At 43.9% G+C, this 18,406-nt stretch overlaps 1 protein-coding gene across 3 annotated transcripts in view; it reads left to right on the forward strand.

Annotated features, from left to right (window-relative positions):
• The window catches only part of ZMAT4 (zinc finger matrin-type 4), a 761,540-nt gene that overhangs the window by 103,022 nt on the left and 640,112 nt on the right, over nucleotides 1–18,406 (forward strand). Inside the window, exon 1 of one of the 3 annotated variants that reach the window (XM_068255191.1) lies at nucleotides 10,019–10,125. The exons of the other annotated variants lie outside the window; for them this stretch is intronic. Coding sequence (XP_068111292.1) covers nucleotides 10,060–10,125 — 66 coding nt within the window. The 5' untranslated portion in view covers nucleotides 10,019–10,059. Of the gene's footprint in view, nucleotides 1–10,018; nucleotides 10,126–18,406 lie in introns of those variants that run through there. 3 annotated transcript variants of the gene reach the window in all.

Below are 18,406 nucleotides of genomic sequence, written 5' to 3' on the forward strand. Positions count from 1 at the left end.
GATGGACGTATGTCTTTTTTCAACCAAAATAACTATGTAACTATGTAACTATGTCTGATGGAGCAGAACTGGCTCTGCAGAGTTATCCAGCATCACTACTGTACACAGCACTTGGGAAGGAGTAGAAAGGCTGGGGGCGGGGCGCTGTACACAAGAGCCTGCTGCACACTGAATAGGGACTGTCTACAAACCTTTGTCTACAAAGCTTTGTATGATTCCTTATCAGTGGCTGAGTAGATGCAGTCATTAGGACAGTTGTTCAGAGAGTAGAAAGCTTTTTATCTCCATGCCCTTTGTTGTCTCTCAGGACAGGGAAAATAAACTTCTCCCCCCATGGGGCCCCGTGCGGCTTCTGCCCCCTGCAGCTGCACCCTTGCAGGGGCTATTGTTTTGCCCTTGAATTCTGAGTTGATGCAAAATGTACGCCAATTCTATGGAAATAAATGCAGCATAGAAAGTGCTTGCTTGTTCCAGATATGACCTTTTAGGAGACAAAAGATCTTTTTATCTATGAAATAAAGTTGGCAGCTTCTATATTCCGCTAATTACAGGCCTGCTTTCAATTGTCACAACAATTACGCTTTTTAACTTGGTTTAAAATGGGGCAGTGATCAATAATGTAGTATAATTGCATTATTGATTATGGCCTCATTTGAAGCTGCTGGCGTGCGGGCAAACTGCGTATTCATCACAAGCTGCGGCCACCTGTCCTTCCTGTATACACCCGCCGCTATGAGCTGCCCGCTGCCAGGCACGTGCCCGGGGGAGTGGTGGCTGCAGAGGGATGCTGAGGCGCAGGTCTGCCATCCAGTGACATTCTGGGAGGGGCAGTGTGGCTAAACGGCAGAAGACAGTCATAGCTTCACATCTGTTAAGGGGCCCATACACCTAATGATTTTCCCGCCGATATACGGCCTATTCGATCACAGTGATTGAATCGGCTGTGAAATCGCCGTGCATACCGCTGACAGAACGATAGATTTCCGTCCGAAATCGATCGATCCTGTGATCCGTCCGCGCGAAAGATTTTTCTCAATCGCCGGCGGGTCGGGAGTGCGTCGATAGCGGCGTTCGAATGCCCGACGACCGACGCAATACAGTGGGTATACATTACCTGTTCCGGCCGGCGCGAGTCCCCTGGTCTTCTTTCCACGCTGGGTTCCGGACTGGCTGCAGCTACACACAGAACTTCCTGTCCCGGCAGGAAGTTTAAGCAGTAGAGCGTCCTCTACTGTTCAAACTTCCCCTGGACAGGAAGTTCAGTAGCTGCAGGAACGGTCTGGAGCCCGGAGCAGAGAATAAGACAGCGGGGACTCGCGCCGGCCGGGAAACAGGTAATGTATGCCGGGGGGGGGGGGGGGGGGCGGCAGCTCCACAGATTGTGATCGGTTTCAGGCTGAAATCGATTCACAATCTGTTTGCAGTAAAGGTGGCCATACGATCCCTCTCTGATCAGATTCAATCAGAGAGGGGTCTATCTGTTGGTCGAATCTGATGGCAAATTGACCAGTGTACGGCCACCTTTAGACGAGGGGCAATACAAGAGTCAGCCGGGGCGAGGCGCTACTGATGGGGGGAGGGGAAGTGCACCTGCATTGTAATGATGTATTTACAGTGGCTTGCAAAAGTATTCGGCCCCCTTGAAGTTTTCCACATTTTGTCACATTACTGCCACAAACATGAATCAATGTTATTGGAATTCCACGTGAAAGATCAATACAAAGTGGTGTACATGTGAGAAGTGGATCGAAAATCATACATCATTCCAAACATTTTTTACAAATAAATAACTGTAAAGTGGGGTGTGCGTAATTATTCGGCCCCCTGAGTCAATACTTTGTAGAACCACCCTTTGCTGCAATTACAGCTGCCAGTCTTTTAGGGTATGTCTCTACCAGCTTTGCACATCTAGAGACTGAAATCCTTGCCCATTCTTCTTTGCAAAACAGCTCCAGCTCAGTCAGATTAGATGGACAGCGTTTGTGAACAGCAGTTTTCAGATCTTGCCACAGATTCTCGATTGGATTTAGATCTGGACTTTGACTGGGCCATTCTAACACATGGATATGTTTTGTTTTAAACCATTCCATTGTTGCCCTGGCTTTATGTTTAGGGTCATTGTCCTGCTGGAAGGTGAACCTCCACCCCAGTGTCAAGTCTTTTGCAGGCTCCAAGAGGTTTTCTTCCAAGATTGCCCTGTATTTGGTTCCATCCATCTTCCCATCAACTCTGACCAGCTTCCCTGTCCCTGCTGAAGAGATGCACCCCCCGAGCATGATGCTGCCGCCACCATATTTGACAGTGGGGATGGTGTGTTCAGATTGATGTGCAGTGTTAGTTTTCCGCCACACATAGCGTTTTGAATTTTGGCCAAAAAGTTCCATTTTGGTCTCATCTGACCAGAGCACCTTCTTCCACATGGCTGCTGTGTCCCCCACATGGCTTGTGGCAAACTGCAAATGGCACTTCTTATGCTTTCTGTTAACAATGCCTTTCTTCTTGGCTACCTATACTGTAAGGAAAGGGGGAGCGGTCATCTGGCTACATATACTGTAGGGAAAGGGGGATCGGTCATCTGGCTACATATACTGTAGGGAAGGGAGGCGGGGTCATCTGGCTACCTGTACTGGGAGGTCATCAGGCTACCTATACTAGAGGGAAAGGGGGGAGGGGTCATCTGACTACCTATACTGTAGGAAAGGGAGGAGGGGTCATCTGGCTACCTATACTGGGTGGTCATTAGGCAACTTATATTAGAGGGAAGGAGGAGGAGTCATCTCACTACCTATACCAAAGGGGGCGGCTGGTGACAGTGGCCTTGGGCGGTAAAAAGTACAAATCCGTCCCTGACGGGGGGCCTGTTGGAGGATCATGTCCGGACCATTTTCCCACTACTGGGGTAAGTATGAATCACAGGCTTTAGCCCTGTGGAATTGGCCATCGGTGTGCCAGGGTACATGGGCTCTGTAGGCAGATACAATGCACGGTGGTCTTCCAGTGTGATTAGCGAGACAATCTAAGTATAAATCTGAATTAACGAGGCGGAATGGGACAAGTTGCCAGTTGTGGCATTTATAAGCCGACTCTTGCAGAACCAGGGTGTTGATTAGCGATGTCACCTACTTGTGACATTTACCAACCCCTTTATCTCTCAGCTCGTTGCAGGCTTATGTGTAATTAGGCCTTGTTTTATTAATAGTTCTCCGATACGGAGGGAGGAAGGAAAATGTCTCCTCTAGATTCACACTACAGACGTCACTTCTGGATCGCCTCTCTGCCCTCTCTAAAGGTAATTTATGTTTATTTTTCACTGTTTGCGTGGATGATAAGCAGCCTGTTTGCTTGTAAGACTCACTGGTGTCTGTCCAAATAACGATACTTTTCAAATCAGCAGATTTGTATATTTTACAGAGGCGATCATGTAGGATTTACACACTGAGCATACACATGGCCTGGTCATACACAGACAGGTCATGTGTATGCTCAGTGTGTATTTTATCCCATAAGTGGGGCTTGCACTCTTTTGCACGCCATAGATTCTATGTCCGGAAACCTACTGCAGCAGTAACTAGAATGAAGAAGCTACGTCCTGAAATAAGAGAAATTTTACCGGAATAAAAACCTCAGGAGAGGCTAACTTTTTTGAAAAGGAGTTGGATAATCTGTTCGAGAGGCATCATTAAGCGCTATATCCACCTGTGTATGGAGGTGGGCTCCATCTAGTGAGCGAATTGTTGTGCAGGGAGTGGGAGTCACATTGCATGGAGTGAAGGCACTATCCACATAGAGCACGGAGGAATATTCTGGAATAATCTGAGTTTATGGAAACAGTATTACCCTATGTTAAGGTTTTTTTCTTAGGACCATTAACATTTCACTGCGGAATTGAGTACTGCTATTGATTCACCAGATGATTGGAAAGGCCAGAATCTGGTGAGCATTTGAGGAGAAAGGGTGTGGGTGCAATAGATTGGCACTAACCCTCACAGATCACAGGAGCACGGTTTTGGTGGTGTATTGTATAATATTATCAATTACCTGAACGGTATCACCCTATGTGGAGATTTGTATTATTTTTTAGGAGTGGTGATCATAATAGTGACTCTGACCAGTGAATTCCCTACAGCAACAATAAGCGCGGATGAACTATTCTGACTGAAATTCTGAGGATCTCCTGTAAGATAGACTGTATTAACCCTTTTTTCTGGAGTGATCATTACATTCAACAGACTCGGGAGAGCGCAGCAGTATTATTGAACATATTTTAATACTTTTGGAACCTCTGCGGCGATCCCCGAGACTGGTGATTATCTAAATATCAAACATTTTTGCGGACTGTGGCGCAATAATTGTACATCATGATCCTATTATCCGCTTGCTCTGAACTGGGACTGTCACATTGCCCTTGCCTGGCTGCCACTTGACCTCACATTGGCCTGTGACCTTGCTTTTGCCGGCCTTCCTCTTGTGCTCACATGATCTGTAACCTTGCTTTTGACCACCTTCTGCTTGTCCTCTCATTGGCCTGTGACCTTGCTTTTGCCTGCCTTGCACTTGTCCTTACATTTACCTATGACCTTACTCTTGCCCACTTTTCGCTTGTCTTACTTTTACCAGCCTTCCACTTGTCCTCATGTTGCCATGTGACCTTGCTTTTGCCTGACTCCTGCTTAGTCTTACATTGGCCTGTGTCCTTGCTCTTGCCCGTCTTCCACTTTTAATCACATAGACCTGTGACCTTGCTCTTGCCCACCTTCCGCTTGTCCTCTTCTTGGCCAGTGACCTTACTTTTTCCTGCCTTCCACTTTTCCCGATGTTGCCCTGTGACCTTGCTCTTGCCTGCCTTCTGCTTACTGTTACGTTGGCCTTTGACCTTGGTCTTGCCCATCTTCCACTTGTCCTCACATTGACCTGTGATCTTGCTCTTGCCCACATTTTGCTTGTCCTCTCGTTGCCCTGTGAACTTGCTCTTGCCTGCCTTTTGCTTACTGTTACGTTGGCCTTTGACCTTGGTCTTGGCCATCTGCCACTTGTCCTCACATTGACCTGTGATCTTGCTCTTGCCCACCTTTTGCTTGTCCTCTCGTTGGCCAGTGATCTTGCTCTTACTCACGAGTGTTGTGTATATTCAAAACAACAAAAATGTATTTATATACTACAGAAAGTGCAAGTCCAACACATTTCGCGGGCATCTCCCGCTTCATCAGGCAATAGAAACGGAGCATAAAACTCAAATAGGTCTGGTGCAAAGCTCAGCGCCTCTGTGAGTTTATACTATGGAGGAAGAAGAGTGACGGCTAAGCGATCGGCTCCCACTGAGAGAAGTGGTTATTGTGTTGGAAGCGCCCGGTGTATCTATGGTTGATTCACAGCTAAAAACTATATGTATCCATAAAGGTATAAAGAGGCAATGCTTACCTCTCCAGACAATATGACTCCAGTATACATAGAAAAATAATAATTTTTACACAGAAAGATAATACAACAGGTTCCGTGGTACTCATCCGCTTCCTCAGGTCAATTCAAAAAAGTTGTGCCTGTGCGTATCCAAGTAGTGAGTGTGAGCGCCTCTGATGATCAGAATAAAATCTTTTTATTACTACGCTTTTGCTCCTATATCTAATGGTATTGCACCATTGAGTTCCCGTTCTCTTATCTTCTCCGGGGGGTTGTTACACCTATCCTAGAGACATTCGATACTCCTATAAGAAAAGCGCTATGTGTACCCTTGTTAGAATCTGCCCATGAAAAGTGTTGCCATCCTGCAAAAATATTTGGGATTTGTGGTTCCATGAAATCATCTCTGAAACAGTTAATTGCTAAATAGTTTGCATAGTTTGTTGTTTGCAGTTTTCCCTCCTACATCTAGGTGGATAATTCCTCTCACCAATAGGAGAGCAGCTTTTAAACTGTGGAAATTTTGTAGCCAATCATAGGCAAACGCAGGGGGGGATTACAGCTGCCCTGAATCCCCCCTCAGACCAGGGCCAGTGCAGTGTCTAGGGACAGGCAGAAGTTGAGACACCAGAATATCTGCAGATATCCTGCAGCTCACAGCACTGCCCCCTTTCTTTCCCTGCTACAGCTGACTTTGGATGGAGCAGCAGTGTGTATACAGAGCATGGAGCAGCTCTGGGAACAGCCCTGTGCACCTGCTGTGTGAATGCTTCACTTTCCCCTTGATTACCAATGTCGGCTGTCCTCATTATTATCTGTATCCAAACTGCTCCTTATCTATCCCATTGTTGGTCGGATGAAAAATTGCATTATGTGTACCCAGCATGATGTCCTACTATATTATTATACTGTATTGTGTGTGGCTGAGGTAGACCTTTCAGGAATACCCCCCCCCCCCCTTGAAAATCCTTGGTTTGCCCCTGCCAATGAGAGAAAGTCTAAGTCTTAGCAGAGGAGCCTGCGAGAGAGGTCTGAGGGATTACACAGTGTTCCACACACAGAACTGAGCTGTCTGTGAGGTGAAATCCAAACTGTGACAGATTACTTCACATGGCTGCTTCATTTTGCCTCATGTGAATGAACTGTAAGCAAGGCTGATAGTGAATACAGTTTATTGGGATGTCTTATCATCTGCCTGTATATAAATACAGAGGGACTGCAGCACACAACAGAGGCTCTTGGTTACGCTTTAACGCACTTAAACTCACCAACGGCGCCAAAGTGTCCCCAATCTGGTGAGTCTCACTCTAACCATGCAAAAACGCCAGTTTTTATTAGCAGTCTAGTAGGAACTATTCCAAAAACCCAAGAGTCAACTACATGGGAGAAAATGAAATTAAAAACAACTCACCTTCTTACTAGCTACTGACTGAACTCTCTGAACATGTGCAATCCGCCCATTTATATGATTAACTGTGCTAGAGGTGGGCGTGGTTATGCACCCTCCCGGGTAAAAGTTATAAATAAATATCAAGGGATGAGCAGCACAAACCAAATACCAAATATTATGCAAAGCATGCATGTAGCACTGGAGATCCCCAGTCTCCACAGCATATATATATATATATATATATATATATATATATATATATATATATATATATATATATACATATATATATATATATATATATATAATGTTTCAACTGCCGGCCTCCTACTAAGATTAACATTGGCCAATGTTTAGGGAAATTATCTAACTGTTTATCTGAGTTTGATTATAGCAGTCTGTTTATACATTTGTCATTTAACCCTCTGGGCGATACAATTATATCGCCCAGGAGGTGGCGCAGCACTATTTTTTATTTTTTAAATCATGTAGCGAGCCCAGGGCTCGCTACATGATAGCCGCAGCGCAGCGGCATCCCCCCACCCACTCCGATCGCCTTCGGCGATCAGAGTAAGCAGGAAATCCCGTTCAGAACGGGATTTCCTGCTGGGCTTCCCCGGTCGCCATGGCGACGGGGCGGGATGACGTCACCGACGTCATGGACGTCGTAGGGAGTCCAGATCCACCCCTCAGCGCTGCCTGGCACAGATTGGCCAGGCTGCGCAAGGGGTCGGGGAGGGGGGGGGGACTGCACGGCACGGCGAGCGGCGGCGGATCGGCGGCGAGCGGAAGTTACACGCAGCTAGCAAAGTGCTAGCTGCGTGTAACACAAAAAAATTATGCAAATCGGCCCACCAGGGCCTGAGAAATCCTCCTGCGCGATATACCCCGAGCTCAGCTCGGGATTATCGCTCAGGAGGTTAAAGTGCACTTAATGATGTACTGTGATTTTTGGGATTGGACATCTCTGGATTTTCTGGTGCTTTTTTGGGGGCCAAACCCGTTCCAGAGACTTTGTAGGTGTCATTGTCTATTGCATTCCTTTGCAAACAACTGTTGGTATTCCATTATTGCCATAACTGTGAGTTCAGATGCTATGATCTATCTGCTACATACTGTATTGCTAGGAGGTAAATTGTCAATTTTATCTTTACTTCTGGGTCTCCAGATTGAATAAAATTGCTTAGCATTATGTGTATCACTGGAGTTGTGGGTGTCACCGGAGTTGGACAAGAGCAGAATCATCTAACACAGCTACACCGACAGGAGCGCTACACTTGGAGGCTCGTCCGGGATCCGCTCCGCTCCTATTCCCTAGACCAAGTGTTAAAAGTGATACAAACAGCAAAATGAACCCAGAAAGAGCTGCAAAGTGGTGTAAACAGCACAATGCTCAGCCAGAACACTGCTTAGTTTTCATGTTACCAGATACTGAATGGACTGACATACAAATACGTCAAGTGGCTGGCCATGGATTCGTGTTAGACAGCATGATGGATACTGCTGAACGCAAGACTCATACTTCAGAGTGTGTCAGGTCCAGGAGAAAATGTAGTCCATGTGATAATCCACAAAAGGTGCCCTCATTCAGTAGTAGAAGAAATACCTGTGGAAGATGCACCACCTTCTAATCTACATCAAAAGTTTCCCTACCCAGTAATGCCATAGAATCAGAGGTTTAGAATGATTTGGGAAGTCTTGTGGAAAAATGCCTGAAGCCTACACAGGTGGTGACAGGTGCCCCCCTCCCCCATGTTTAGTGACAGGTGCCCTCCAGTTTTAGGTAGTGACAGGGACCCCCCATGTTTAGTGACAGGTGCCCCCCAGTTTTTGGTAGTGACAGGTGCCCCGCAGTTTTAGGTAGTGACAGGTGCCCCCCATGTTTAGTGACAGGTGCCCCGCAGTTTTAGGTAGTGACAGGTGCCCCCCATGTTTAGTGACAGATGCCCCCCAGTTTTAGGTAGTGACAGGAACCCCCACTCACTTTGATCAGTGCCACCCATCCGTCCCCTCTGCCTATCAAGTAACAGGCAGCATGCCAGCAGCACCCCCCTGTATATAGTGATATATGTATTATATAGTGTGGCACCCACTTGTATATAGTGATATATATATATAAATATAGTGATATATATATATATATATATATAGTTATATATATATATATATATAGTGATATATATATATATATATATATATATATGTATTCTATAGTGTGGAAGCCCCCCCTGTATACAGTGATATATATATTATATAGTGTGGCACCCCCTGTATATAGTGATATATGTATTCTATAGTGTGGCAGCCCCCTGTATATAGTTATATAGTGTGCCCCCTGTATACAGTGATATATATATATATATATATTATATAGTGTGGCACCCCCTGTATATAGTGATATATGTATTCTATAGTGTGGCAGCCCCCCCTGTATACAGTGATATATATATATTATATAGTGTGGCACCCCCTGTATATAGTGACATATGTATTCTATAGTGTGGCACCCCCTGTATACAGTGATATATATATTATATAGTGTGGCACCCCCCCTGTATATATAGAGAGAGAGAGAGAGAGTGGCAGCCCCCTGCCCTGTATATAGTGATATATGTATTATATAGTGTGGCACCCCCTGTATATAGTTAGATATATAATATATATCACTGTATACAGGGGGGGGGGGCACACTACATAATATATATATCACTGTATGCAGGGGGCACAATAAAATATATACCACTATATACAGGGGGGCACACTATATAATACATATTTCACTGTATACAGGAGGTGGGACACACTATATAATATATATATATCACTGTATACAGGAGGGGGCACACTATATATATATATATGTATATATATATATATACATATATATATATATATATATATATATATATATATATATATATATATTATATAGTGTGTCCTCCCTGTATACAGTGATATTATATATTATATAGTGTGCCCCCCCCTGTATACAGTGATATTATATATATATATAACGTGCCAGGCAGGCTCAGCTGCTGCTGCTGCTGGTGATCAGCTCTCTGTAGCCTCCTGTGTTGGCTGCAGGATCCGGATGGATCTCATTTGCTGTCAGGAAGTTCCTGAGCCGGTGGGCTGTGTCGGTGCTCGGAGGGTCTCTGGCGGCGGAGGAGGCGGCGGCCGGGGGTCTCGGGAGGGGATTGCAGAGGACGGGGGTCGGTGCCGGGAGGAGGAGGAGGAGCAGCACGCGGTGCATCTATAGAGAGAGGCGGCGGATGTATCCCCCCTGCACGGCGCAGGAGCTCCGCGAAGGGCAGCAGAGGACGGCACCGCCGGACGGGGTAAGTTTCCCGGCATGAGATCCTTCCTATAGATCACTGGCAGCCTGCCCGAGCCGGGCTAATAGCCCGGGGCTATACATCCTATGTGTGCGCTATACATACTATACATCCCATACACACTGTACTGCCCCAGCCGGGCTATACATCCTATGTGCTGACTGTCCTATACATCGTATGATATACATCTCGTACACACTGTGCTGGGTATCCTATACGTGCTGTCCCATACACACTGTACTGTGTATCCTATATATACTATACATCCCATACAACCTGTACTCATGTATCCTATATATACTATGCTATACATCCCATACACACTGTACTATGTATCCTATACATACTATGCTATACATCCCATACAACCTGTACTCGTGTAGCCTATACATACTATACATCCCATACCACCTGTACTGTGTATCCTATACATACTATACATCTCATACACACTGTACTGTGTATCCTATACATACTATACATCCCATACACTACTATGTGTATCCTATATATATATATATACTATGCTATACATCCCATACAACCTGTAATGTGTATCCTATACATACTATACATCCCATACACACTGTACTGTGTATCCTATACATACTATACATCCCACACACACTGTACTGTGTATCCTATACATACTATACATCCCATACACACTATACATCCCATACACACTGTACTGCCCCAGCCGGGCTATACATCCTATGTGCTGACTGTCCTATACATCGTATGATATACATCTAGTACACACTGTGCTGGGTATCCTATACGTGCTGTCCCATACACACTGTACTGTGTATCCTATATATACCATACATCCCATACAACCTGTACTCATGTATCCTATATATACTATGCTATACATCCCATACACACTGTACTATGTATCCTATACATACTATGCTATACATCCCATACAACCTGTACTCGTGTAGCCTATACATACTATACATCCCATACCACCTGTACTGTGTATCCTATACATACTATACATCCCATACACACTGTACTGTGTATCCTATACATACTATACATCCCATACACTACTATGTGTATCCTATATATATATATACTATGCTATACATCCCATACAACCTGTAATGTGTATCCTATACATACTATACATCCCATACACACTGTACTGTGTATCCTATACATACTATACATCCCACACACACTGTACTGTGTATCCTATATACTATACATCCCATACAACCTGTACTCATGTATCCTATACATACTAGACATCCCATACACACTGTACTGTGTATCCTATACATACTATACATCCCATACACACTGTACTGTGTATCCTATACATACTATACATCCCATACACACTGTACTGTGTATCCTATACATACTATACATCCCATACACACTGTACTCGTGTATCCTATACATACTATACATCCCATACACACTGTAATGTGTATCCTATACATACTATACATCCCATACAACCTGTACTGTGTATCCTATACATACTATACATCCCACACACACTGTACTGTGTATCCTATATACTATACATCCCATACAACCTGTACTCATGTATCCTATACATACTAGACATCCCATACACACTGTACTGTGTATCCTATACATACTATACATCCCATACACACTGTACTCGTGTATCCTATACATACTATACATCCCATACACACTGTAATGTGTATCCTATACATACTATACATCCCATACAACCTGTACTGTGTATCCTATACATACTATACATCCCATACACACTGTACTGTGTATCCTATACATACTATACATCCCATACAACCTGTACTGTGTATCCTATACATACTATACACTACTATGTGTATCCTATATATATATATACTATGCTATACATCCCATACACACTGTACTGTGTATCCTATATACTATACATCCCATACAACCTGTACTCATGTATCCTATACATACTAGACATCCCATACACACTGTACTGTGTATCCTATACATACTATACATCCCATACACACTGTACTCGTGTATCCTATACATACTATACATCCCATACACACTGTAATGTGTATCCTATACATACTATACATCCCATACAACCTGTACTGTGTATCCTATACATACTATACATCCCATACACACTGTACTGTGTATCCTATACATACTATACACTACTATGTGTATCCTATATATATATACTATGCTATACATCCCATACAACCTGTACTGTGTATCCTATACATACTAGACATCCCATACAACCTGTACTGTGTAACCTATACATACTAGACATCCCACACACACTGTACTGTGTATCCTATATACTATACATCCCATACAACCTGTACTCATGTATCCTATACATACTAGACATCCCATACACACTGTAATGTGTATCCTATATATACTATACATCCCATACACACTGTAATGTGTATCCTATATATACTATACATCCCATACACACTGTACTGTGTATCCTATATATACTATACATCCCACACACACTGTACTGTGTATCCTATATATACTATACATCCCATACAACCTGTACTCGTGTATCCTATATATACCATACATCCCATACACACTGTACTGTGTATCCTATACATACTATACATCCCATACAACCTGTACTCGTGTATCCTATATATACTATACATCCCATACAACCTGTACTGTGTATCCTATACATACTATACATCCCATACAACCTGTACTCGTGTATCCTATATATACTATACATCCCATACAACCTGTACTGTGTATCCTATACATACTATACATCCCATACACACTGTACTGTGTATCCTATATATACTATACATCCCACACACACTGTACTGTGTATCCTATATATACCATACATCCCATACAACCTGTACTCGTGTATCCTATATATACTATACATCCAATACACACTGTACTGTGTATCCTATACATACTATACATCCCATACACACTGTACTGTGTATCCTATATATACTATACATCCCATACATCCTGTACTGTGTATCCTATACATACTATACATCCCATACAACCTGTACTGTGTATCCGCTATACATCCCATACAACCTGTACTCGTGTATCCTATATATACCATACATCCCATACAACCTGTACTCATGTATCCTATACATACTATGCTATACATCCCATACACACTGTACTATGTATCCTATACATCCCATACAACCTGTACTGTGTATCATATTATCTCCTATACTATGCCATACACCCTATACTGTGCTGTGCATCCTATACTATATATCCTATACTATGCTGTATGTCCTATACTATGTCACATATCCTATACCTACTATACTATATATCCTATACTATACACCATATACTGTGCTTTGCATCCTATACTATGCTATATCCTAGGTTATATATCCTATACTATGTCACATATCCTATACCTACTATACTATATATCCTATACTATGCCATGCACTCTTTATTGTGCTGTGCATCCTATACATACTATCCCATACACCCTGTACAGGGAATTCTATACATCATATATTATGCCATATATCATCATACATTCTATACTGTAGATCCTATACACCCTACACTGTTGTTGTACATCATATACATTCTACACTGCCATACTGTATATCCTATACTGTAGATCCTATACTATGCTATATATCTCACTCTTATACCCTATACTTCTATACTGTACTCCTGTCATGTACATTCTATATTATACTGTACTCCCATATCCCACAATTCATATATCCTCTACGTACTGCTTTCTATGCTGTATACATTTTATATTCTGTACATAATGCAACCTATATCCTTGTCCTATACTATACATATTCTATACTCTACTCCTAAACCCATCCTATATTGTATGGATATATACCTAGTGGATCCTATACATTCTACAATGCTCTGTACGGGACTCTGGATGAAATACATGTAACGGCTGAATCCCTGTATTTAGCTTATGTCAGTCGTCCACATTTTGGTGGTGTAGTTCCTGTTTTTGAGCCGGAGTCCCTGTCCTGCTTTTGTGTGTGGGTCTGTATAGATCGCTGTGTGCAGTTTACAGGCAGCCTCTGAGTTAATATATTGTTTGTGTATTCCTCCACCAGTCTCCTTTGATCATTGAAGAGTCTTTGGGGGGGTTTAAAACCGATTTAAAATGCAAATGTCTGTAGGGGGGATGTAAAACAGACTTTTGCCAAAAAACTCTTCACCCTTCACCCCCCCCCCCCCTCCCCTCCTTAAAGGGGAACTTCAGCCTAAACAAACATACTGTCATTAAGTTACATTAGTTATGTTAATTAGAATAGATAGGTAATATAATTTTTTTACCCACCCTGTTTTAAAAGAACAGACAAATGTTTGTGATTCATGGGGGCAGACATCTTTTTGGTTGAAAGGAGGTGACAGGGAGCAGGAGACACAGTTCCAACTGTCCTGTGTCCTGATTACCCCTCCCAGCTGCACACGCTAGGCTTCAAATGTCAAATTCAAAATGTAAAAAAAAAAATTGCACCAAAACAGCAGAACGAGAGCAACAACATCAGAAATCCCATCATGCTTTGCACAGCATCAGGGGAAAAATGCCCGGGCAGTTTTCTTCTGTGCAGCTAAAAATGAGGCTTGTATAAGAGAAACAAAGTTCTGATGCTGTGAAACTGTTAAAGAAACACCAGGCCTTTTCAGTGCTGCTGAGTTGATTTTTAGTCTGGAGGTTCACTTTAACTTTAGGAGTTGTAGGCTGTTGTTTGCCTAAATATTTAAACACAAGGAGGCGTCCCTTCTTTGCACTTCCAGAAGTCAGGAGATGCTGTACACTGACTGTCAGTATACAGAATCCTCCACCTGCTACAACAGCGCAGGGATACCTATAGGATTTCCCCTGCATAGGGCATGGTGGACCCGGCTTGTATCGCTGCGGGCTACAAAGGGTTACTTTATTATTATTATTATTATTATTATGATGATGATGATGATGATGATGATGTATTTATATAGTGCTGACACTCTCCTCTGTGATGTACAATAATGCATGTCATTGACTGTCCCTCAAAGGAGCTGACAATCTACTTTTCCTACCATAGTCCTGCTCACCTAGCCTCACTGCAGTCTGGTGCTTATTGGGGAGGGGGAGCCAGGGAAAGTGAGCTACAGGTATGTTTTTGGGATGTGGTAGGAAACCAGAGTGCCTGGAGGTAGCACAAGCAAACTTGTGATGAACATACAAACACCATGCAGCAAAGGGACCAGGAGCTGAACCTGGTGACTGTAGCACTGCGAGGAACACATGCTAGGTATGGCTGGATAGTGTAAGGTGGCTGGGCAGTGTAATGGTTAAGGGCTCTGCCTCTGACACAGGAGACCAGGGTTTGAATCTCGGCTCTGTCTGTTCAGTAAGCCAGCACCTATTCAGCAGGAAACCTTAGGCAAGTCTCCCTAACACTGCTACTGCCTATAGAGCGCGCCCTAGTGGCTGCAGTTCTGGCCTAACACTGCAGCTCCGGCCTAACACTGCTACTGCCTATAGAGCGCCCCCTAGTGGCTGCAGCTCTGGCCTAACACTGCTACTGCCTATAGAGCACCCCCTAGTGGCTGCAGCTCTGGCCTAACACTGCTACTGCCTATAGAGCACCCCCTAGTGGCTGCAGCTCTGTCACTTTGAGTCCGCCAGGAGAAAAGCGCTATATAAGTGTTTGTCTTTTTTATTTATTCTGCTTGTTTTGTGTAGTTTTGTAGTGTTCTTTTGTGACCATTGCAGCATCAGCTGAAGGATAACCATACTGTCTTACTTACGGTGATTTGGGGAGGGGGAAGTTAGTTGCACAGAAACAGATTATGAACTCCTAAGGTCTATACCCACAATGCAATTTGTCAGGCAAAGTTTTCTCGATGAATGATTGTTTTTGCAAGATTGTGTAACATAATTTAACGAAAATGTAGGAAGGTATGGCGTGCAGCGATAGTTCGTATTGATCCACTCTCATGGCGGATCACAGGCGATTGTTCAGATGTCCGCCGACTCCTGTGCAAATAAGCGCGCTCATTTGAGCAATCTTTTGCTTGCAGCATTAGTTAGTCGTTTACACGATTGGTGAGGATGCCTCGGGAAACGATCGTTTGTCAGCGCTGTGTCCCTGATGGCTACTGACACGGGTGCTTAGCTTACATAGAGGCAGAGGATCCGCAGGACTGCCGGGCAACTAGTACTGCTTAAAAGGAAATAAATATGGCAGCCTCCATATACCTCTTACTTCAGGTGTCCTTTAAAGTGGTCTGAAACTCCGACATGATATTCAATAAAAATGTGTTTTCCTACTTTTATTTTTAAATTACAAGTTTCCAAAGTGTAGTTTATCTTGCCTTGAAACCAGGGCTGTGGAGTCGGAGTCGGGGCAATTTTGGGCACCCGAAGTCGGAGTCGTGGTTTCATAAACGTCGGAGTCGGGAGTCTGAGTCGCATGATTTTTTTTTTTTTTTTTTACAGAATCCACAGCTCTGTTAAGTATTAGACTAAGGAGTCGGAGTCTGAGCAATTTTGGGTACCCGGAGTTGGAGTCGGAGTCGTGGTTTCAGAAACTGAGGAGTCGGAGTCAGAAGAATTTTGTACAGACTCCACAGCCCTGCTTGAAACCTGCTATTGCATTTTATTCAAACTGCTTTTTATTATATATTAACATCCTCTAATGAACTGTTCTGAACTGTGTGTGTGCCAAAAGCAGAGACAGCTTCACAGAGAGCTCCTTTTTACTTGTTACACTGTGTTTACACACATGTATCGACATTGGAAAGCAAACAAAGATACTGTTCTCTCCAGTTTGGATGCGGATTTAAAGCTGAATAGCAGGACAAAGTGCTTTGTTTAACCTTTTCAGTGATGTTCTGCTAAAAAAAAATTCTGGAATAGTAGCTTTCAAGCTGTGAGGAATTTTTTAGAGCAAAGTAGAAATGCTGACTTTCAGACCACTTTAAGGGGCCAGAGCCTGCCGATCTGAAATTGGTTACATATTCTGGTATGTGGAATCTTGTATTAGTGGCTGGATAGTGTGCTGGTTAAGGGCTTTGCCTCTGACACAGGTGACATGGGTTCGAATCTCAGCTCTTCCAATTCAGTAAAGAGACTTTGGGCAAGACTCCATATAGTGCACTTTTAGCCACACTTATGGAAACCCGATCACAGGGATATCAGAGAGCACATAGACTGCCCGGTTTCCATACATATGATACGATTCACCACTGAATCACAGGGCATGGTTGCATGCATTTTAGTGCAGTTGCCCCTCGATCCCATTCATTATAATTGAATGGGATCGCAAGCCCCGCCTCCGGGGGAGTCATGTGCAACTGAGCCGCGCTGGGGCCACCTACGTTGCAATGGAAACGAGCCCTTACGGCCTGAGCCCACTAACAAAGTTGTGTCCGCTTATGTTTGCTTTTCAGCATATGGAGAAGTGCTCATTAACGGTACAATTTTTCACTTAATGCGATCTTTCGATGCGATTTGAACGACCGTAATTAACCGGAAGGCAATTATCGATTGTTCACATTTACTGTACGATTCTTTCTTCAAATATGATCATAAAATCCAACTTTCGGATCGATTCTATCCTATTTAGCAATCAACCAAAGAATCGTTCCTTATCGATTGCTTTCATAAACTGCACATTTTCTGTACAATTCGATCGTAAAAATTGCATCGAAACATCGTATTTGGTGAAAAAAGTGTACATTATCATTGATGTGTAACTGAACAGCGGACACAAATGTGTCTGTGGGCTCTGGCCTAACACTGCTACTGCCTATAGAGCGCACCCTAGTGGCTGCAGCTCCAGCCTAAAACTGCTACTGCCTATAGAGCGCCCCCTAGTGGCTGCAGCTCTGACCTAACACTGCTCCTGCCTATAGAACGCCCCCTAGTGGCTGCAGCTCTGGCCTAACACTGCTACTGCCTATAGAGCACCCCCTAGTGCCTGCAGCTCTGGCCTTACACTGCTACTGCCTTCAGAGAGCCCCCTAGTGGCTGCAGCTCTGGCCTAACACTGCTACTGCCTATAGAGCGCCCCTTAGTGGCTGCAGCTCTGGCCTTACACTGCTACTGCCTATAGAGCTCCCCCTAGTGGCTGCAGCTCTGGCCTCACACTGCTACTGCCTATAGAGAGCCCGCTAGTGGCTGCAGCTCTGTCCTAACACTGCTACTGCCTATAGAGCGCCTCCTAGTGGCTGCAGCTCTGGCCTAACACCGCTACTGCCTATAGAGCGCCTCCTAGTGGCTGCAACTCTGGCCTAACACTGC

The sequence above is a fragment of the Hyperolius riggenbachi genome, chromosome 10 (assembly GCF_040937935.1).
Source record: "Hyperolius riggenbachi isolate aHypRig1 chromosome 10, aHypRig1.pri, whole genome shotgun sequence".
Taxonomy (NCBI): domain Eukaryota; kingdom Metazoa; phylum Chordata; class Amphibia; order Anura; family Hyperoliidae; genus Hyperolius; species Hyperolius riggenbachi.